The 23,057-nt window shown below is 46.8% G+C and overlaps 2 protein-coding genes across 3 annotated transcripts; both read right to left on the minus strand.

Moving 5' to 3' along the window:
• Positions 1-1,480: 1,480 nt before the first annotated feature.
• npas4a (neuronal PAS domain protein 4a) lies at positions 1,481-5,521 on the minus strand. Its single transcript, XM_084699068.1, has 8 exons — positions 5,347-5,521; positions 4,819-4,982; positions 4,602-4,704; positions 4,160-4,469; positions 3,885-3,994; positions 3,566-3,701; positions 1,642-3,431; positions 1,481-1,509 (listed from the first exon to the last, which is right to left on the minus strand). The coding sequence occupies exons 1-8, from the start codon at positions 5,519-5,521 to the stop codon at positions 1,481-1,483; spliced, it is 2,817 nt and encodes a 938-aa protein (XP_084555194.1).
• Positions 5,522-13,391: 7,870 nt separating this feature from the next.
• efemp2a (EGF-like fibulin extracellular matrix protein 2a) lies at positions 13,392-22,463 on the minus strand. 2 transcript variants are annotated; one of them, XM_084684744.1, is made up of 12 exons: positions 22,302-22,462; positions 18,495-18,577; positions 18,318-18,357; positions 17,762-17,810; positions 17,431-17,643; positions 16,699-16,821; positions 16,211-16,327; positions 15,993-16,112; positions 15,731-15,850; positions 15,456-15,582; positions 14,662-14,857; positions 13,392-14,507 (listed from the first exon to the last, which is right to left on the minus strand). In XM_084684744.1, the coding sequence occupies exons 5-12, from the start codon at positions 17,597-17,599 to the stop codon at positions 14,346-14,348; spliced, it is 1,134 nt and encodes a 377-aa protein (XP_084540870.1). In that variant the 5' UTR covers positions 17,600-17,643; positions 17,762-17,810; positions 18,318-18,357; positions 18,495-18,577; positions 22,302-22,462; the 3' UTR covers positions 13,392-14,345. The 2 variants fall into 2 exon arrangements, with proteins under 2 accessions (XP_084540870.1, XP_084540868.1); XM_084684742.1 differs by having other exon boundaries at positions 18,318-18,577; positions 22,302-22,463.
• Positions 22,464-23,057: the final 594 nt, after the last annotated feature.

Here is a 23,057-nt window from a genome sequence, read left to right on the forward strand (position 1 = left end):
ACACCCCAATACTTTTTTTCAATATCACAGAAACAATACTTTTACACATATGTTAACTTAGCATTGTAATAGCTAGAACGTAGGAATCAATCCTTTTACTTGACCGTAGACAACTCTACGTTAGCGTGTCGACACCATGGGAATAGTACCATTCTCATCCCGTGTCGCTTAATAACTGAATAGAAATAGCACCTCGTCCCTCTTTTCATTTTTTAAAACAAAACGTCCTTATGTTTAACCCCTCTCAAAAAAGAAGAATCACTCATTCACATAGTCAGTTGTGCCTCCCTACAGCACTGAGCCCCTGGGGAGCAGCGATGTGACCGTCCATTCAGCGATGGACGTGGATAGACAAGAGTTCAGAGTTCAGCAGGTCATGACTGTGCTAGGCGCACAGGAGCTGCTATAAGCTGCCAGCATTGCAAATATTGATGCTGCGAGAGAATCCAGCTGAACTGTCCTCGAGCCAGGCCAGAGCTGACCTGCAGAACCCACATTCAGAGTCTGATGTACTGCGCTACACGGTGGACCCGTGGCATCTCAGCCCACAGTAACCCCCACAGGTGGTGTTCACTTCCAGACGATCTCCACTTAGTTATACCTTCTTGTCAAAGGCAGGGAAATCTTCCTTCTTTGTTCTTGGAGCACGATCCAGGACCTCTTTAACATGTATTGTATTGTTTTGTTTTGCACATCACATTGATACACAAGATTGTAATGGAGAGATAAACATTAAGTCAAATGTCTAAGCAGCAGCCGCAAACTCAAAGCCCAAAGTGTCTGAAAGGGTTGATTAGGAGACTGACTGTGCATTGACTTGGCCTTTAAGGTCAAGTTAGGAGGACTTGGAATCAGACTTTCTGGAGACTAAATTGAGGGGTGTTGGGGGGAAAAAATATTTTTCCTTTAGTGAATCACTGTTAGCTCTTGTTAGTAGTAGTAGTAGAAAGATTTGTAAACATTGACTTGAACACATTTGCGGTTTGGGTTTGCAGAGCGGCATTACAAGCAGAAGTTATTTCCTTATTAAGATATGAAGGAATGTATATTTTTTTATCACAACAGTTTTTTCACTACGAGTGAATACAGATACGCGTCTGAAAGTTAAACGGCGCTTTAAACGTTTAAGAGTTTGTTATGGTCTCTGTTTGATAAGTTCTGAAGCTCAGGTTACAGCAAAGCTGGCAGGCACCACATGGACTCAACACCCAGTCAGTGATGGGTCCATGTAGTTAGAGTAATATTGCACCATCATGAAAATGTTGCACCATATTTTAAATATTAGTACATGGAATAATGAATGAACAAAAATATAAAGTCAATCTTTGTTCTCAGTAGACATGAAGGAATTAAAGTCCTTTAGTTGTATATACATTATGTATATATTTATACACTTTGATATTTTTCACTTTTCAGTAAAAGTTGGCTCCACGAAATATGACAATATGCCATACTTAATGAAGTAAGTCACAGACTTATTTTAGAACGGAGGAACACTTCCACTCCCATCTGAAACACAAAGAGGAGAGAAAGAGAGGGATCATTAGCATGACAAGTTCAAGGACAAACTATTGAACTGAGTTCTGCACTATTAACTTCACTATTGATTTATCAAATGATAAAAAAAAAACATATTCTTACCATTGTGGAAGCACTGTGGCGACGGATGACACTGGAGTTGATACAACTCAGGTTGTTGCCCCAGGCCGGGGGCGATTGAGGCACCTGCCCCAAACATGGGTTCCAGGACGGCCAGTTCCTCCAGGAGGGACTGGGCGTAAGACACCGCGGGCGCGGGCGGGGTGACGGGTGTGGTGGGGGCAGGTGAGGAGTAGGGGGAGGCGGTGAGGATCAGGGGAGGGGATTCTGGGATAGAGGAGCAGGAGGACAGGGGTGATGACACCACCACCTCAATCTCCATGGCCTCCTCTACCAGCCCCTCCCCCTCTGCCACCATTCCGCCTGCCTCGCCAACCACGGCTGCCCCGCGCCCGGCCCTGGAATTAGATTGCGCCGATTGGACGCTACAGAAGTGGCTGAATCCCTCAAAGTTGGAGGGTGGGTGCCAGCACACAGGGAGGGAAGGAGAGGGCAAAGGGGTAGAGGAGGGAGAGGGGGAGGTGAGGCTGGGGGAGAGGGGTGGAGAGGAGGTGAAGTCCTCAAGAAGGGTTTCTAAGATGCTCTCTTCAAATAGAGAGTCATCGTCATCTGGGAATATTGGGAAGTCCAGGCCTCTCCATGCCTTAATGGGGTAAAACTCCCCTAGCATGTGAACTGACTCAACGCCAGAGGAGTCTGTGGTGGGGGAGGGAGGGGAGGAGGAGGGAGACATGGAAGGTGGAGACAGCTTGGATAAGAGAGGGTCCAGGTAGAATCCCTCTGCTAGGGAGCTGATGTGCTGAGCTAGGAGAGAGATCTCGGCCCTCTCTTTCTCCCTCTCTCTCTCCAGGTAGAAGAAGGAGAGGCAGGGCTGTTTACCGGGGGAAGCCTCGGGGGTGAGGAGGCCCTCAGGGGGGTATTGGAGGGGCCCTAGGGGTACGTCTACATACAGGGGCCCCCGGACCTCAGGCAGGGTCATCACTGTGCAGTCCCCATCTCCAGGGCTATCAGGGGTAGGGGGCAACTTCTCATAAAGGGAGCCACTGCAGGGCTCTACAGGGAAGAGCAGATCGGTGGAAGGGATGGGCAGGGCCAGGGGCAGAAGGGTGGATAAGCTGGTAGGGGGAACAGGGCTGGAGGCGGTGGTGGGAGGGGCTGAAGGGGAGACGGAGGGGGCGATGGACGTGGTGGAGGTGGCTGTGGTTGTGGAAGGCGGGGGAGTGGTGGTGCCAGTGGGGTCAAAGCTGAAGAGGGGCTCGCCAAACAGGAAGCTGGAGCCCGACCCCAGCTGGGGCGTGTAGGGGGGCGTGCAAACAAACTCTTTGGACTGCTGGACCTGGGAGGAGGGCAGTGGTGGGAGGGGAAGGGGCAGTACAGGCAGTGGGGGTTCGAGTTGGAACGAAGGGGGCAGAAGAATGTTCTGGGTAAGGAAGTCCAAATCTGCCACAGTAGCAACAGTAACTGGGGTAGGGGACGAGGCGACAGAGGGGCTTTCGGCGGGGTCAGAACTCTTCTGCTGCTGCTGCTGCTGGAAGAAGGTGTCCTCCTCCAGGGAGGAAATACTAGAGCGGGGATCGCGCTCCAGCTGCATGGGCTCCACACTGGTGCCCCCTGGCTCGTCGGATGAGCCCACACTGCAGCCAGCTGTGCTGAAGTCAAAGGACTGGGCGGACAGGCCGCTGCTGCTGGGGGTGAACACCTGGTCTGGGCTGGAGAGGGTGTCGGGGGACTGCAGGCCCAGGCTGTCCTGTCCGGTGCTGGTGCTCAGAACCAGGGTCAGTTGGGTCTGCTCAGAGCTCAGCTGCTGCCGCACAGACCACGCCTCCGCTTCGCTGGACAGAAAGAAAGACAAAGAAGGTTAGTGAGACCCTCCAGACGTCCATGTTCTCCTCTAAAACAGCAACAATGCAACGGCTCTCTGACGGTCTTCCCGGTGTGCTCCGTCGAGCATGTGGAGTGGCCGTACCTGATGACAAAGTTGTTGCTGCTGATGGGGCAGTCTCCTTCCTCCAGCTGGAGCACCATGTAGAGCCAGACCCAGGAGTGGTCCTCCGCCTCCACGCGCACCACCATCTCAGCCCTGCCCTCGCCTCCCTCTCTCACTGGGGGACAACCGATAACAGGGTCAGCATCATGTCTCTGTCCACACATCATCTCGCTCACAGCATTGCTCATAGGGTCAATGTGGGCTGTGCGTGGGTGGGCTAAAATATGTATCAGCGTGCATAAGAAGTGTGTGTCTGTGTGTGTTTGTTGTGGACAAAGTGAGGGGGTGGTATACTCACACAGACTGCAGTGCTGGGCCGAGGCGTGGGACAGGTCCTGAGGGTGGACCAGGCCGTACCAGGAGCGTGAGCGTAGAGCAGGCACATCGAAGCCCAGGTACGTACTCACACTGCAGGTCAGATGGACACAATGCAGGGTTAAGTTGATGACTTGTCAAAACCAACAGAGACTAAACCATACATCCAATAAATCATCCCACCAAACATACTGACAGGGCGCTGCTAGTTTTGACTGTTTTTGACAGGTGGATGATCTCGTTCATGTAGAAGCTCACCTGTCGTGTGCGCTCTGCAGCCTCATGTCGCGACCATGTGCGGACTGGAAGCAGGCTAGAAGGAAGTTGCTCTCAACAGGGGGAGGGCTGGAAGCGGGGTCCCTCTCTCCCCCTGGGCTTGGCCGGGCTGGAAGGGGCTCCAGAGGGGAACAGAAGCACACCCAGACAGGGTTGGAGGTCCAGTAGGAGCCGGAGGCGGTAGCGGAGGAAGGAGAAGACAGGCAGCGGGCCCGGATCAGAACCAGCTTGTTCCCAGCGCTCTGCCTGCGCACAGACTTGGAGGTGTTGAAACGACAACGGAACAGACGATCTGTTTGGAAAATGGCAGAATGGAAAAAAGTCATTAAAAATGCAGATTATTGTTACATCATCTTAACGAAGATATGGATTGCAATGGTATGGATCTTTGACTTGTAATCTCTAAAGGAATGAAGGGTCCTACCTGTCTCAGGTGAAGTGGGAGTTGCAAGGTTGGTCCTCATGGTGAAGTGGTCTGTCTGATCAATGATATCATACACACTGTCACCTTGGGCAACCAGATCCACCTAAAAAAACGATTGAGAAATCATTAGGCAACTCACGATTTCAAATCACTGAAATTGCCATTATATCAACTATTTGCACAATAGCGTAGACGATGGCTGTGGATGTAAACTCACCATCGAGTGACCGAGGTGCTCGGAGACGCCGTCCGACAGGTACAGCAGCTTCCCTTCCCCGCTTAACAGGAGCAGGAAGCCCGGCAGCTCCTGCACGAACTCCGACAGCTCATGGAAAGACAGAAACCTCGCGCTTTCCTCGAGACTGCCAGCAGTTCCCGATTCTACAGTGAGGAAATGTAAACATTTAATTTAATTTAATGTAGCTTTCACGTGCCAACATGTGACAATTGCAACAGTACTGCTTCGTAAATCGATGCTGCCTTGCGCATACTTCAGAACCATGGACAGCGACTACAACATTTCAGCACTGGATTGGAACACAGGGCTCCGGAAGCTTTTAAGACTCAGGTTAAAATTCTACCAGTATAGCCTTCTACACATATTGCAAAAAGGAATATTCACATATATAGCAATAAAGTTAATCAACTCTTGCCCAAATGTTGGCACCTGTTGATTCTACGCATCGGCCAATAGCGTAGCAGATATCCCGTTTTCAAATGTGTCGACGGGAAAATAAACCCTTACCTTGTGAGAAGAAGACAGATTTTCTGGTGTACATGCAGGCAAGCGACATGATGTGGAGGTATGACAGTCTTGCTTTGTCCGCATCTGAGATAGGCAGCAAGTCCTTCAGGTTCCGAATCTCTGCGTTGATTTGGTCCCTTCGAGCCTTGGACGCTCCCTTAGTTGATCGATACATTGCAGCCAGATACCGTGAATTATCAAAACCCGTTGTAACTGAAAACTGTACCAACAAGTGCTTAGCCTTTGCGTTGTGCTTCAAGTGAGGTCGGGGTGTATCTCCAAGAGCAGGTGTCAGAGGAAGAGATAACTTGTAGGGTGTGCTATTGGACTTTCATTTCAACTCATTCCAGAGTAAGGCTTTAAACCTTCTCCTGTCCTTTTCTTTTTCCTCTTCGCCTCCGCCACAGCGTCCTGCTCAGATGCTGGCCGGCTGCTGAAATGTCTCTCCTCCGGTTCCGAGTAGCTTATGAGTGATTCGGCGGCTTTGGTAGCCGTCTCTCGCCCAGAAGTCTGGAGCCCGTAAATCTGGTTGGGGGACTCTGCTCGCCTGTAACTTATATAGTCTGGGACTCCGCCGGAGTAGGGGGGCTCCCAACGCACCAACACCGACGTAAAAGAGAGAGGGGGGGCAAGAGGAGAGGGGGGCTGAGGGGGAGTTATGGTTCATATCAATGTTAGCAATGGTGAAATGTTCCCCATCTCCCGTTCCCCCCTCCCTCTCCTGCCCTCTCCTTTCGGTGACTCTAGTTCGACGTCAGCTCTACCCTCTACACTGTGATGACGTTGGCTTGATATCGGGAGCTCCGGCGACGCAAAAAGCCCGATTTGGACAAAACCGAGTAATGGGCGGAGACAAACGTAAAACGTAGACGGAGTCACCGGACCCCGGTGTATGGAAGGGAAGGGGGGATTGGGGGATTTGTAACCAAGATGCATATGAAAGAAGGATCTGCTTTTATGTCTGACACCCTGCCAGTACTTTCTTCTCTCATCCAATATCTCTGCCGACCAAATAACCCAGTTGTCTTGCAGTCTAAAGGGTTTTCGTATCAGGATCTTTACTGACAATGACCACTGAGGAAAACCAATACTGACATCTTCTTGCATTCCTTCTCCACGGCTTCATCGCATGTACAGCAATGCATAGTGCTTGGAGTCCACATCGGAACCCACATTTGATGTGGAAGAGAATAGATGACAGAGAGCTGGAGAGAGGGAAGCGAGAGAGTGGGGCAGTGTTACACTGCCAAATTCAGAACGAGTCGCTTTTTATGAATGAAAATAATAACCTGCGATTAATGTCAGGTTGTGCCAAAAAAGCATGTAACGAAGAGCAGGGATCACGTAGGTATGAGCCAATACTTTTTGAGGGACCTTTAATTGCGGTGTATAGGTTACATAAACTGCGTTGCCCTTCCATATAAGGCGATTTCAGCGGAATGTAGTTGAGCGCTGCTGTCTAGTCAGAATAGCTTACACCTGTAGTGCTGTAAAAGGATGTTTGACTAATGGAGCATTGTATCTCATTGGGTAGGTTCTGGTTTGTATAAGACTGAAGGCCTTCTTGCTCCAAGATAACATGCTTGTTCACTTTGTAGATTAGATATAGCTAGCGTTTTGTGTTCAGAGTTAAGCCCTATAGAGCTCTATTACATGTTTTAAAATGGGATCCTGCAGTGACGCTATTGGACAATCCTCTGCCTGAAACAGGATTGAAAGGATTGTGAAAGCCCACTTATAAGTTCGACAAAGACCGATAAACATACATAGATATGAAGGAGCGCACAACGCAGCAAGTGCCACGCAATATTGATCCGTGTTGCTAACCTGCGTGAGTGAGTGCCGTACTAGACATTGTATTTGACAATGGCTCTCAGCAGTGACTGACAGGTGCACTCACAGGCTGACCCACAAGTGCAGCTTCAGCGAGTACTATTTTTAGAAATGTTTTGTATATTTAAGGCTTAAAATAGATTTGTCCCCTACATACCACACTTTTGATATGTGCATTAACTTCAAAACAGACGATTTAGGCTTATTAAACTAGAGGTGACATCATAGATGGCCATCTATGATGACAAAGTATTGAGTGACCTTCTAAAATGTAATAAAGTTTTGCATGCTGACATTCTTAAGTTATTTCTTACGTTATTTCTGTGACGCCTTCAGTTGTATTTTGTATTCTTTTATTCTTGCATTTATTGTCTCGCTGTGCTTTTTAATAATGATGTTATGTCCACTGTACTGTACTGTCTGCAGTGTTGAATGTATCTCTGTTTTCAAGCTTATGGTGAAGAACAAATTCCCCTCGGGGCAATAAATGTTTTCATTCATTCATCTTAAGTCAAAGGTTTTATGTAAAACTAGGAAACACTGAAGAAGCCTGCCGAGGGAACCAGCTCAGTCAGATGGAAGAGAATTAACCTGACCTACTGCACCAAATAACACAAAGAATGTTCTTTCAATTTCAAAATAATCAATAACTGTATCCAATGTATTTGTTTGTATTTGTTTTTAGACTATTGCCTTGATAAATTATTTTATCAAATTATTTGGTAAATCAGATGCAAGAAAAACAGTTGAGTGGGAAGGATATTTTCAGGGTTTCTCCCTCAAAAATATAATTTTTATAAAAGGGCTCAGAATAGAAAAACACTCAAAGTTGTTTTTTTCCATGCTGCGGTATCAAAGGCACTTAAGGTGTCCCACACACTGTGTTGGCTCACCAGTGGCCTGAACAGATTGTCATTTCTTCTATTGTTGTGGCTGTCAGGATAATACTGTCCATTATGGTAAAGGGGTGTGTAGGCATCACAGGTGGGAGGGAGACAAGAACATGGTGGTAGAGAGGCGGATGTGTGGAGGGCAGGGGGTTGCACAGAAGAGTGTCTTCTCTTTGAAAGCAAAGAGGCTCAAATCCATCCAATTAGGGTGTCTTGTGGCTCCATGCCAGACATGAATGCCTCGGAAATCACACAAGAACATGAACTATCTCCTCTCATTCATAAAATCATGGTGATTACATGAACATCTTGGTTAGGGATCATTTTGAGCATCCTGATTTGGTGGTCTAATGTATTATCCATTAATACTTGCTGACTCCTTTGACAGCCTTCATATAGTGAGACCCTGGCTGAGATGAGCATAGAATACAAGATGTCAATATGAGAAGATGAGATCTTAGTCATCAGTCTTCAGAGTGTCAGACAGCCTGTAAGTCCAGTTTCTTCAATTCCATTTGAGCATCAACACAAAAAAAAATGGTCCCAATCAATTTTGTTCTCAGTTTGGTACCTGCCAAAAAGAGAAGAATAGTTCAATTATTCTAACATATAAGAGATTTCTTCACATGTATAAATAATCATTAATAGTGAGTAGTTATTCCCCAACACTGGGCCAACACTGTAACCAACAGAGAGACACTAAATGGAGAATGGGAGTTGCAGAAAATACTTTTGGGGCAACAAAATGTCAGCCCCTCTCGCTACAGAGGTGAAGGATACTTGTCCCTTTTCTTAAGACTCTTTCTTTTCTCTGGTGTTTATTTTTACACCCAGAGAATCAAGGTCTCCGCTTCTTGAAAGAAAGGAGCTAATCTGTCGCCTAGCAACACCTCCCACTCCTGCATTGAAGCGAGAGAGTAAGAGAGAGAAAGGACCTGGAAAAAACGAACGTTGAGGAAAGAAATTGAGAAATCCAGAGAGAGGTAGATGGAAATGACAGTTGTGAAACACAAGTGTGAGTTTGTCTCCATCAGTCGAGTCTGACAGCATAGCAGTAAGTGACAGTAAAGCCATACTGTTGTAAGACAAAGAAACTGTTAAACAAGGCAATGGGTTTGACTGCAACATCCCACATGTATGATAGTAGGTATCGCTGTGTCTCTGACAGCTGTTCCCACTGTTGCTGCCTTTCTGTGTGTGTCTGGTTTAAGTGCAGTCAGATCCATTGGAAAACATAAGTGAAAGTAAACCATAAAACGCCCACACATACATTCACTCACTGTTTCTACACCACTAGCCACCCCCCTCTCGTTCTCCCTCCCTCCCTCCCTCCTCCTCTTGCTCTAACTCCCTCCCTCCTGTCAATGGTGATGCTGAACAGGTAGCCTTGTGCTGTTCGCTCTTTTTTTCAATATTAAGTCTATTCTTAGTACATATGGCAAACGGGTGGGAGGAGGGCAGCTGTTTACCTGTGGTGTCAAACTCATCAGCCCCTCAATATCTTTAATTGAACTCCCAAGAAAGAATGAGGACAATAGGGCCAACAAATAGTACACCTCTAAGGCAGACAGAGGGGCAGAGGAATTGTTTCTGAGGGATGCGATGACATTGATTACTTTCCCTTTAAAATACAACATTTTAAAAGTCATGTGGCATTTAATGAGTGGCATTAAATCATGAACAGAAACATATATATGATTATATATGATTTAGATTAGTGACACCTTTTTAAATTAATTTCACTAAAGACATTCTGTCTCTTTTCCCCTTTTCCAGTATGCTGGTGCTGATGCAAGGTTGCTATGGTGATGTGATGTAGATGTGACATCATAAGAGACCTCCTAGCAGCATTTTTTTTTTTTTTTTTTTCAGCCTCAGTCTGTCTCTGCCTCTACCTCCCTCTACTCTTTCGTTTTGGACAAAGGGTCAAGGATGAACTGGAAAGCAACGGAAAATACATGCTTGGTATTTTAACGATCTAACATTGTATGTACTATTGACTGCCTGAAGGTGAGATGTACATTAGCCAACTACCCTACTATGAGTTTGTAAGATGTTGCATAACGGTTTGCGGAGAGAGTGAGCAGGATTAGACAGAATGAGGAAGAGCGAGTGAAAGTGTGCTTGTACGTGCTTTTAAAATTAGCTAACACTGCCCCCTTCCTCCACACACGCACATTGACAAAATCTGTAGTCACCCGATTCTCTATAATGTATAGTCGTAGTTTTTATTTATCTATTTTACTAAGAATTGTTCAACATCAACATGACTTTGGTGTGCTACTTTCGTGTAACGTTAAGCGCCTGGAATTGGCTTGGAGGCTTTAAACAAATGCAGCCTGCTTATATAACTTTACTGGGATATCAAACACCATATGTAAATTCAACATACCTCCATTAAGTTAAATTCTGTTATTTTTGTGCTGGGCCTGATATACTTGCAGGGCGGGCCTTCAGCCTTCATACACCCACGCGCCCCTGGCAACACGTTGTCGTTTCTTAGTAACCACATTTACGCACAGAGTAAAGAAATTGAAGGTAGGGTAGACATGGCAAGGGGGGTTTAGGCCCATGAAGGTTGGATATTTTTTAACCTTCGCTTGGTTTGTGAGAGGAGAAAAATAGATAAATTAGTGTGCATTCCTTCTAGCCAATGAACGTTTCGTTCCAATCACAAACCCCTGCAGTACACGTGTGGGTTTTCATCGTCACATCGTTCTAAAATCGTTCTAATCCAGCTGGGTCCCGTGATAAATGATTCGGGACAGTACCATGAGAATATAAAGTGAGAAAACCTACCGAACTAGTTGAAGCTTTTTCATCCTTTCAAACTCCCAGGACAGTGGCTGAGTGGAATTAAGACACTGTGCACGACAGCAGCTTTGCTGCCCGAGTCATATTGTTTTCATTCACATGGAATTGCAATGTAGACTTTGAACTGACCTCCTGTTAACATAGCCAGCAATTAGATCACTAATAGTATTAACATGGTGGGCTAATTGGTTTCAAATTACAAGCGACTCCTGTTGTCCGTGTCATGCCTCATTTAGAGAGCATTGTAATCTCAATTCCTGTGTGATATTAAGAGGTCAATGTAATTACATTGAAAGAACGAGTTGCCATTCAGTAGGTGCAGAATGTGTCTACACAAGTTTAAGGTCATGCTTGATGTGATGTTTTCTCATACCTGTTGCTTTTTTTAGAATACTATTTCTGATTGTCATGATTCTATCCATGTGGGGTTTCAAATATAGACTCACGAACTCTATTTAGGGAAATGGGGACTCTAAAATAAACATATTTCCTGTTCAACCCCTACTCACTTACCCTCTCCTCTCACTCATGTTTGTTTGTTTATTTGTTTTGTAATGATCTACGTAACAGTTGTTATTTATGTCATTCAGAATTCCACAGCGCTTTCCTGTTTTTGTTAATGGACTCTAGTTTCAATAATAAGAAGGGGGTGGAGGGAAATTACACTCTGCATATACAGGAGCCTTTAGATAAAAATATACAGAGGCCAGTGTGTGTGTAGGGGTGGGGGGGGGGGGGTGAGGAGCTTTTGTAACACAGGTTATTTCACTCCAGTTCACCACAGGATGGATTAGCCCTCTAAATGCCAACGACATAGCATACCAAATGTGCATATATACTTTCATGTAAACATTCTTGTTATTAAGGCAGAAAATGTCCCCATGACTTCACCGCCGATTATTGAATCCATTTACAATTTGGTTGACTTGAAGCAGCACCCACACCATTTTGGTCGGAAGGGAGATGTGCCATATGAATACAAGGAGGCCTATGTAAACTCTCTGCTGGATGACAGGATGGTGTCAGAGTTAGGTGCTTGTTTCTCAGGTTTCCTGCCCAACTCCTACTCCCAGCCCCGGCCCACAGGGAGGGCTTGCCCATGGATGAGGTCATACCTTGCTGAAGGTGCCAGAGACATGCCCACTGTTCCGCTCCCCACCGACTCCCCCAACACTACACCCACTCTTCTCTCACACACACACACACAGACACACATACACACACATGAAAGCACACACCACACAAACCACACACATAATACAGCATATTGCTCCTCCATTCCCCGGTGTGCTGGTACAGTCTGATCCTATTTCATTTGGGTTATTTCTTTGTCAAAGTGCCAACAGGAAGTGCCAGGGGACTTGTACCACCACTCTGCTCCCTCCAACCACCCACGCACACACACACACACACACACACACACACACACACACACCTCCCACATTCAGCCTGCCTCCACATCCACCCCTATCCTTGTTCCCTTACCCTCCAACACCATCTTTCTGTCAGGTCTGATGATCTGTACCACAAAGCCCATAGCTAAAATGAGCCATATCTATGCCATATGCTGTGGCAGTGTGTTCATATTTCAACATATAAATGTGTGCGGTGACTATTGTACATACAGTGTGTGTCCAGTGTATGTTGAAAGTTATATACAAACTTACAAAGAGTTCTCCCTCTCAGTTCAGATGTTAATGTGAGTGGAGAAGCGAGTTCAGGAGACAATGAGGTTACAAAACCAGTAGATTCCATCACCCTAGGTTGTTGTTACTATTCCTGTCTCACCGTGCAATTACTTCTGTGTATCATACTGCCCCCTGGTGGCTATACACGATGAGCTTTTGGCTGATTGCGTAAGAGTGACGTATGAGTCATCACCCCGAAGTGAGGACAGAGGGAAGGAGTATGTGTCAGCCTGTGTTTGTGTGGTTGGGTGGAGCCAGCACGAAGGAAGGTAGTGGACGATAAAATTAGGGGTTTCCCCACTCTTTTTCCCCACAACTTTTTTTCACGAACTAGATTGTTTACAGACTAGAATGTGGACTGAGAGAGGACACACAGACTCTTCCTGCGCCGGGTCAGCCCTAGAGTCCTTACAGAGTCCTTCTCTTCTCCAATTCACATCCACAGAAATGGTTTTGTTCTGTATTGGGATGAACAATACTCCGTCTAATCCTTTATGAGCCGAGCCGTTGTCTCTGTTTACCCAGTTGGTCCTGGATCCTATATTCTTCCAGCGCTAGAGGAAGCCTGGTCATGTGTTCAGCTATGGGGAAGAGCATCAAGTGAACCTGGGGGTTAGGTGGAGGAGAGAAGCCATCTATCTCCCTTAGGTCAGCTGGCTGTGGTCACACCACTGTGAGTGAGATGAGGGGAGGGTGAAACAGAGGTTAAGGCCGGATGAGATGTTGGGACGTCTACAGAGCAAGAGAGATATAATGACAAAGACCAAGAGAGATAGCGAGAGGATGTGAAATAATTGCAGTTTAAAGATGATAGCACAAATGTCAAAATGTTTTGTTTTATTTTGTATCACTTCCTGTATCCCCCCTCAAAAATACAACATAATAATCAGTTATGGGACAAAATTACACACGGTAATGATTCAGAGTTAGAGTTTTGGGTGAGATTCAGGAGAGGGGCCTGGGGCGGGCTGGAGGAGGAGGGCTGAGCTCAGTGGTTATTGAGTCATGGATGAGGACAGTGAAACCTGCTACAGAGGGAAGGACAGAGCATGAAGATGGAAGAGGGAGTGACAGACTGGAAATGGGAATGGCAGATAATGATGATCATGGATAAGGGATGATGAGAGACGCTGGAGATGATAGAATGGAGTCTTTCACTCGAGAGGAGACATCGACTAAACACATTTCGGATGGAACTTTATCTCCCTGCTCCATAAAAAAATAGTGAATTATGCATTGCATATTGCTGTTGTTCACATTCACCATAGTGTGATGTGCTGTGACAGGTGTTTTGTGGAATGAGATCCAGTGAAAAACAGGCAGAGAGGAGTGGGAGGGTGAGAGGCTGGGAACTGAAACATTATGTATGCTGATGATCTAACTACGCAGCATTGGACTCGATCCCAAACACATCCTTTAGTCATACAAAATCCTGTTTGTTTTTATCTGCTATTACTCTCCTCTACGGGTGTGGTTTGACAAAGGGTGTGGGATGTACTTTGCAGGTCACAGAACAGCAAAGACATACAATTGTGGGACAGTGACAGGTCTTCCTTTAGTAAACTGAGTGGGCTGTCACACCTTCAATTCTATACGATTCCATGTACTTTTTCAGCTCTTTCTTGTCTCTTTCTTGTCTCTTTTTCTCTCTCTCTCTCTCTCTCTCTCTCTCTCTCTCTCTCTCTCTCTCTCTCTCTCTCTCTCTCTCTCTCTCTCTCTCTCTCTATCTCTCTCTCTCTCTCTCTCTCTCTCTCCTCTCTCTGACTCCTCCCCTCTAGAAGGGGTGAGGGCCTACATAGATGGAAAGCCGCAGGGCGGAGCTGGTCTGGTAGCTGAGCAAGGGATTAACCGACACCATCTCCAGGTCCAGTGTGTACTCCCTGGGTCCAGTCACAGCTTGAGCCAGAACCAGCATGGCGCTGATGTTGTTGATTTGCTAAAGGAGAGACACAGGGAGATCATTTGAATGGGGATCACTTTACAATGAGTAACGCTCCTTTGGAGGACACTTAAGTACATTGTTACCCCAGAACTGTAACAGCAGGGGGCGCTGCAGTGCCTTATGGCACCGTAACTAGCACGGGGCTCACCCTTATGTAGAAGTCCCCATTGTCGTCCCCAGAGCGGATGCGGAAGGTGTTGTAGGCCCCGGGGTAGACGCTGGTGGCCTGGATCTGGAAAATGTCAGAGGGGACGGAGCGCTCCGAGGTGATGCTCATGTAGCGGTGGACGATGGAGAAGGGCATGTCTCGGCAGGCAGGCTTGGTCACAGGACACACACAGCGGCTGCAGAAACCATGGAGACAGGATGTGATCAAGCCTCCCACATGGCTTACTGTACTACACTGTATCTACATGACATGCCACATATGTATAAATATGTGGAAGTAAATAGCTGATTGAATGCCTTTCAATCTTATTGAAAACATTTTGTACTTTCAAATAGTAAATTAATATATTCAATGTTACGTCAAAACAGATTAAATGTCCGATGAACTAGATACAGTGAAAAATGTAATTCACAACAGTACCACAAGAGGGAACGCATTACATTGTGCTTAGCTCTCCATTTCAAAACTAAGACAGATGACTTTATACAGTATCTGAATATGTTTCATGCCAAAATACACAGTGTATTATTGCCTGTCCCACACATGTTGGCAATTTAACACTTGTTTCAGCATTCTAATAGGTTTCTAATTGTCCTGGCACACTTTAGCGGGAAAGGTCACTGAATTGGACATAAACATGGAAAAAGAAATTGGAGCAATCTAAGAAATTATTTGGGGGCTTTGCTGATCATATTTAGAGATTTGGGTTCAGGGCATAGTTTAATAATGGGGGAAAGATGTGTGTGTGTGTGTGAAGAGAGAGAGAGACTCACTTGTCAGACACTTGCACGTACGGGTCCTGGCAGCGGTTTGTGTCCACACACTGATAAGCTCCGTGGATGTTTACACAGGTCTGTGTGTCCGTACATTGGTGTACACCCGTCTCACACTCATTTATGTCTAGGTGGGAAAGACAATAAGGGCCAGACAGATAGACAGACAGACAGACAGACAGACAGACAGATATGAGGTTTGTTTGATGGTGTTGAAAACTAGGATGAGGAAGGGATGGAGAAGACAAGGAGGATATAAAGGACAGGTTACTCACCCTGGCACAGCCGAGTGCCCAGCAGCTGGTATCTTTCTGGGCACACACAGGAAAACTTCCCTGGCTCGTTTACACACTGGAACTGGCAGAGGTAGCTGGAGTAGCTGCACTCATCTATGTCTGCAAGACAAAAGACAACGACGAGGTGGCTGTTTATAGAACATGGCTGTCCTTTTTCATGTACCCTTGAACCGTTGAATAATTTAATGTACCATTGAACCGTCTAACTGTACTCCGACGGTACAGTACAGACTGTACTCACCGTTGCAGGCAAAGCCATCAGGCCCCAGCTCATAGCCCTGGTCACAACGACAGAGGAAGGTGCCATAAGTGTTGTAACACCTCTGCTGGCAGGGGGCGCCCATGTCACATTCGTTTACGTCTGACAGCCAAAGAAGAGAGAAGAGAACCCATTTTTAATTAAGATGACGGTGTTGTTTTGGTTGTTGGGATTGACTGTTTGCAGACTTTGTGTGTCACCTATGCAGGAGCGGTTGTTCCCGGCCAGCTGGAAGCCTGGCTCACACTGACAGGAGAAGGACCCAGGGACATTGACACAGCGGTGCTGACAGTACCTGTACCTGCACTCATCAATATCTGAGAGGACAGAGAGAGAGAGAGAGAGAGAGAGAGAGAGAGAGAGAGAGAGAGAGAGAGAGAGAGAGACAGACAGACAGACAGACAGAGAGAGAGAGAGAGAGAGAGAGAGAGAGAGAGAGAGAGAGAGAGAGAGAGAGAGCAGGAAAGAAAGACCACGAATCTCATTCAGACTCATTTCCACCAAGGGTGAGTTTGGGCGTGGAAATAATGTTATGAGTCAAGTCAATTTAGATGACTGCTATCCTTAAGACAATGAATAAGCTGAAACTAATGCAGTGATTTAGCATGAGTCAGACTGTTGGCTAAAGTGGTTTGGTATGTGTGTGTGTGTGGGGGGGGCAGTTTAGGACCTAACTAGAGTGTCTCACCAATGCACTCGGTGCCAACCTTGCGGTACCCATCCGGACATTGGCAGGTGAAAGCCCCTGGAGTGTTGATGCACTGCTGGCTGGGCTGGCAGTCGTGCTCATCACGCTCACACTCGTCTACATCTGTGTGTGCGTGTGCGTGTGTTCAGACAGAAGAAGAAAGTGTGATGACGAGCAGTGAGAAACCACAACATCCTAGAAGACTCGTCTGAAGCCTCGTACCAAACTGTAGACTGTGACATCATAACACCTGGCTACTGTAGCCATGTTAATGTCCCCATTTTGGTCGAGTACCCAACAGCTGAGAATCTCACACAATGTTGAACAATTATTGCAGTCTCATGCATTGCAAACGAACACCAAACGCCCCCTAACCCTTAGTACAACTGGCTCTTTCACCACTCTCGGCTCTATAAAACTGAGCAGCTGTTCTCATGTGGAAATCTCCAAATTCCAGAGCTCCCTAACCACCCCCCATGCACTGATATTCAGTAGCACCCACACAGTCGACACAATTTCCAGCCCAGACACCTGCGGAGACCACCTGTTTCTTCCCAAACTGCAGTCCTCCACGACGACGTCCCACAGTGCCATCTGTCCACCTCTGACACACAGGCTGCCACCCACCCACCATCCTTCTCCTTCGCTCTGACCAACCCCCACTCCCCCTCCCCTCCTTTCCCCTCCCCTCCCCCCTTCCCGCCCCCGCTGCCCTCCCCACCAGGCACTCACCGACACAGCTGTCTCCCTGGGGCTCATAGCCCAGGGGGCAGGGGTTAAAGGGCTCGCTGACTGGGCTCTCCAGGTTAGGCCCTGCCTGGCTGGAGGCCTCCGGGGCTGGGATGACAGAGGCGGAGCGGGGGAGGCACAGGTACCCCCCGTAGTGGTTGAAGCACTTCATCTCCCCCTTGCAGGCCTCCGTTATGGTCTCACACTCATTTATGTCTGGGAGGAGAGATACAGGAGAGACAGATGACGTGTCAGAAGTTCATGAGAAATAGAGTCAGAGGTTTAAAATGTGTTTGGGTTTCTCGACAGTTTCCAAATCTGTGGAAAGCTATACCTTTGCAGTGCTGGGTGTGAGGATCCCATTGATACCCATCTGTGCATTCCTACAGAGAGAGAAAGAGAGAGAGAGAGAGAGAGAGAGAGAGAGAGAGAGAGGGAGAGAGAGAGAGAGAGATAGACAGACAGACAGAGAGAGAGACAGAGAGAGAGAGAGAGAAATAAATAAATAAATAAATAAATAAATAAATAAAGGGAGAAAATTGATTATCCAGACGACCTTTTGAAGCAGACGTTATTTTCATGTCACATCATGAGCTGCTCATTGTCTGACAGAGGCCTTAATGATTCTGGCTAGTGGCCGGCCTTGCAGAGCATGTGCCCAGTGAACAGTGGCCAGATGTGAGGAGGAAGTGTGTGTGTGTGTGTGGGGGGGGGGGGGGCGGGCTCGAGTCAAAGAAGGAAACAAGATAGAGAGGTCAAAAGCGCGCTCAGAGGAGAAAGGGGTTAAGTCATCTTATTGACAAATGATGGAAATTAAATGGAGAAGGCAAAGGTAAAAGGAAGAAGAGAGCGGTGAAGACCGAGAGCGAGAAAGATTCATCCATCCTTACCGTGTACGTGTCACTTTCTGTAGACGGCTGTGAAATAGCGCTGTGAAGGAGCACAGACACACACACACACACACACAAGACTGGAACACAGATACCCCGCATGCTCACGTATTAACTGGTTGGAGATGAGACACAAGTAACAGGCACAGGTAAACAAACACACACAAACACACACACTTGGACACGATTGGTTTGTTGAGACAGGTCACAACGCCTCTGGTGAAGGTGTCGGGTTGGTGCTCAGGACAGTTCAGTTATATCTGCAGAGGAAAAAGAGAGAGAGAGAGAAAGAGGAGAGAAAAATGGATCAAACAAAAATGAGATTCAGGAGTTGAGAATGTTTAGGCAGGCAATCAATTCATCCTCATCATACACTGGGACGGTTTACATTTTTACATTTACATTTCACGTTTCACATCTCACGTTTCATTTTACGTTTCAGCTGAAGTGAGTAAATCCAGTCAGTCAATGTAACATTCAGTACAGAGCATTTTGGTCACAAATTCGTCAAACAACTTTTGCCCGAATGACGGCCAGTATGACTATTCCTGAGAGGAAGCTGCTCTCCCCCTGCAGGTGAAATGTAAACAATTACGCACACCACTCCATCCATTGGATGAAAATGACTAAATCAACAACATGAAAATACTTTCATTATAGGTCTTCACAGACAGGCTTCTGTTTCCACAGACCTGGTGACTATTGCTGAGACCAGGAATACACACACACACATACATACACGCACACTAGGAATGTTCTTATTTTAAAAACTCCTCTGATGATAACAGAAGCTACTATACAGTACAGCAGAGTCAGGCCTGTGAAAGTATACTAAATCCAGTATTATCTGCCAATTCTGGGACATTAATTTCCTCAGATTCCCTTAAAGTCCTTGGCATGGGTGTCTACTGTTAGTCTGGTTGGCACACTCTTGTATTGCAAATATCCCTGCTATGTGTCTGGGAGTTTGACATTCATAGTCCCCAGTGGTGAGGTATTCAGTGTTGAGTATCTTGAGCACTGAGACAGGCTTTGCCCCCTGTGTGGGCACACCCCATCTATCCTCCAATTCAGATTCCTGGAGAGTGAATATTGTTTAGGGAGACCGTTCTTAGACAGATAAATCCTCTATTTCAGCTAGACGGGAAAAAAAATTAGAAAACAGGCCAAATTCAACAACAGTAAAACATTTCGAAGTGGGCGTTGTTTGTGCAAAAAAAAACTCAAGTTAGCCTACGCTCCAGACAAAATATACGGAGAGGAACGTTATAATAGCAGCCTTCCTGATGCACACAGTGTCACCCACATACACACACACACAACACACAGTACCACAACTCCAAGGGGTTGATATGTTGATGGCGGCACACAGTCTGAGACACACTCCCAGGCCAGGAAAAAACCCACAGGTCACGCACTGCTCCTTGTTGTTTCACTGAGACAGACCCAAGACCACAGAGTCAAGTGGAATGCCTCACAGATGCCTACCCTATGACATCATGCCCCAGTACAATTGTAATCTTTAAAGGAAACATTTATAAATGAATCTACCCCATTAAGTCGCATCAGTTGAGGAAAGCCTGAGCAATACCCAACTTTACAGGATAGAACCCTAACAGAGATGTAAACATGATACCCAGGAAACATGTATTGGTTCATAACCTTCCCTTTCTCGTGTGATAGCCAAAACAATGTGCAATGGCACCGTGGTTCCTCGATGACAGAGGAAAAATATGACCTAAAACCACCATAAAACAAACAGTCACTCCTCAAACCACCAATCCAGTCACTCCTTCACCTCTGGCTGCGGGCAGCAAAGAGCCTTGGGCCACTGATCACTAAGTGGCAGCGGACTTCTGGAATGCCCGTGGCGAGGATGTGGCTCCAGCTCCCAAGCAGTGGTGTCCTGCCGTGGGCAGTGATTCCCAGAGTATCGGGTTCTGGGAATCCCCCCCCCACCACCCCCTGTCCGCCCTTTTCCAATGGTTCACTGTAGCTGGACAGCTGGTGTCAAGCCTCTGGCTGGAGGAGTAAAGATGCTACTGGTTCTATAACCTCTGTTGTAGGTCATGACTCATGACCTGGTGACTGTTTCTGTTGTTAGGAGCTTAGTAGTGATCCAGTGAGAACTGTGCATTTTGATTTACTTATTGTTTACTGAAAAGAAATCATGGATATTGATACATTCTATCTTGTTATATGAATGATATTGCTATTGATGTATCACCGCAGCATTTTCACATCTAAGTTCACAGAAACGTTTGAAGTACATGTTGTGTTGATAATATGATGCTTTACTTGTACTGGCATTAGGATGTGTTATGGGAGACTCACATCTTCCTGAAATCCACACAGTCAGCAGAATTACCAACCAGGCAAAATATCAACAGTCATAAAAGTCCCCTCAAGGGGATGAGGCAAAACACGAAGCTAGACCACACACACAGTTATACAGGAACACATGGTCCCACACACTCATACACATCCAAGCACACTAAATATGAGATGGCGCTGTCTTGTGATGTATACATAGCCATCTTTGTTCCGTTCTGCTCTGCGATGCGTGGAACTGCACTCTAACATGGTGGCCCAGGGTTCTCAAGCTGGGCTCTGCTCCTTCTGGTCCACTGAACCTGCCACAGAGAGGCCACAACCTCTCTCAACTAGAATTATTTAACTGCCGGGGTGAAAGGTTCCATATACAGTGCAGGACAGTAAATGGTGGTAAAGTGTCCATCATAGGCCATAATAAAACAGAACAGTTCCCTCTGGAGCTGGCCTGCTCTCCCATGGTTGAGGTCAGGATCTGGGCAGTAGCAGCCAGACAAAGTGGTGGAGGGTGGGATGAGGAAGGGGAGAGATGTGGGGTGGGGAGGGGGTCTATGGTCTTGAAATGATGGACTGAGGGTCAGAGGGAGAGGTCAGCCCCCTGAGGTGTGACTCTCCTCGCCAGGCCTCACTGCTCCCTACCCAGGAGGCTCCACCTGGACTCCCGCAGTCTGCCAAGCCTGACAGGCTGACACGAGAAGCTGTCAAATGTTAGCAATTAGGCATACATAAACACAGTGATAAAATGGAGCCTTGCTAGGCACAGGAGGGGTCTGTCGGAGAACAGCCGAGTAGTGTCCTTCTCTTCTGTGATGCAATGCACAGTCAGTGTGCGTACGTGCGTACGTGCGTACGTGCGTGCATATGTGTGGGTGTGTGTGTGTATACACAAGTGTTAGTGGCCTCAAGTGACACCTGTCTCCCTTGTTTAATGGGTGGTGTTTCTCTTTGTCTGGCCATATGGTAATTCACAGCTGTCTGTTACCTCTTACAGGAAAGGCAACCCTATCCAGCATTTCACTTTAACCCAAACTGATTCTGAGTCTGGCAAGTTAATTCATAAATGTAGGTAGTGGGAAGAATGAGCACACTCGAGAGACCGTGACATTAAACAGAAATAATTGTCAGAGCTCCACACACATTTTTGAACGCAGCTGGTTTGACAAATACACCTCCTCTCTATTAGTCATTCTCTCTTCCTCCAACTCACTCACTACTGAGTACACATGGCAATCGCACAGGCGTACAGAACGCATCACACGTTCTCTCTTACAACACGGTTACAAATCACACACTCTTATACACAAACAGCACATCATACACTTGGGTTCTCACACACACACTGGAAACTTCTGCTTTCAGTTTGTTACAAGTGTGTCCAACAGTAGTCGTGAAGGTCGGGAGCACAGCAATGGTGTAATTGTGATGTGTACGGCCCCACTAGTTGCAAAATGTGGGTTAGAGGTGCTTCTCTATTCTCATCTTCATTTGTGACATACGGTAATACAGTCACTCACTCACAAACTCCACCAACTCTTTTACACACAAACCTTTAGTTTCCGTCTCTCTATTTTCTTTCATTCTGTCCTTCCCTCTCTCACTCATACACACACATAGACAAAGTTACTCTGAAACCAGTTAAGTGGCTCTTTTTACCTCAGTGTCCAGTTGTCTGTCCCTCCCGCAAGTCCTCTCCTGTCCTGTGGTGGTCCCTTGAGAGTCGTCTGTGTGGAGAACTGTCCTGTCTGCTCCTGCCTCTATGGCCCTGAGAGAGTGAGTGGGAGATCAACAGCTGGAGCAGCTGAATGCCTACAGGGGAGGGATACAGAGAGGGAAAGAGGGAGAAAGAGGAGAGAGGGACAGCCCACTCCTACCCCCACCCCCCCTCTGGCCCCCTGCACTGCCATCCTCTACCCGCCCACCAACCCCCCACACTAACCCCCCAGGATGCAAATTCCTGGTCTGCGGCCCAAATTCCAGATCCGTCCAAATCGCAGGCGGAACAACAACTTGCATAGATTCACACACATTCCCCAGACACCCCCTCCTACCCTCTTTTTACCCCCTCTCACTGGTCACACAACACACCTGGTTTCATTTAAAATCACCCCCCACAGCTTCAAACTCTCTCCCCCTTTACCCATTTACCCCCCATCTATCTATCCTTACCTCCCCCATCTTTCCCTCTCTCTTTTCCACAGCCACTAACTCTCCCTCGCTGTCGTCCAATCTGACATGGCCGGATATTTATAGCTTGGAGGAGAAGTTGGTGGAATGTGGACAAAAATTGGAGCAAGAGGGGAGAACAGACATGCGTCCTCTTGGAGAAGTAGTTAGCTTATTTAACTTAAATATTTAAACTGGAGCCAGTCTCTGGGTGAAACACGGACAGACCTGTTTAGACGTAGAAGT

Source organism: Hypomesus nipponensis, chromosome 1, assembly GCF_054491055.1.
Source record: "Hypomesus nipponensis isolate SF chromosome 1, ASM5449105v1, whole genome shotgun sequence".
In the NCBI taxonomy this organism is placed as follows: Eukaryota; Metazoa; Chordata; class Actinopteri; order Osmeriformes; family Osmeridae; genus Hypomesus; species Hypomesus nipponensis.

What these genes read in the sequence shown, in the direction of transcription:
- npas4a (XM_084699068.1), bottom strand. Translation starts at nt 5,521, where the DNA reads ATGTATCGATCAACTAAGGGAGCGTCCAAGGCTCGAAGGGACCAAATC. An exon ending in CTGCAGAGCGCACACGACAG is followed by an intron (nt 3,995 to 4,159) that starts GTGAGCTTCTAC and finishes TCTGACCTGCAG; the next exon opens with TGTGAGTACGTACCTGGGCT. An exon ending in AGCAACAACTTTGTCATCAG is followed by an intron (nt 3,432 to 3,565) that starts GTACGGCCACTC and finishes CTTTCTGTCCAG; the next exon opens with CGAAGCGGAGGCGTGGTCTG.
- efemp2a (XM_084684742.1), bottom strand. Translation starts at nt 18,419, where the DNA reads ATGCGGGGTATCTGTGTTCCAGTCTTGTGTGTGTGTGTGTGTGTGTCT. An exon ending in TGATGGCTTTGCCTGCAACG is followed by an intron (nt 15,851 to 15,992) that starts GTGAGTACAGTC and finishes TTTGTCTTGCAG; the next exon opens with ACATAGATGAGTGCAGCTAC. An exon ending in TACGTGCAAGTGTCTGACAA is followed by an intron (nt 14,858 to 15,455) that starts GTGAGTCTCTCT and finishes TGGTTTCTGCAG; the next exon opens with CCGCTGTGTGTGTCCTGTGA.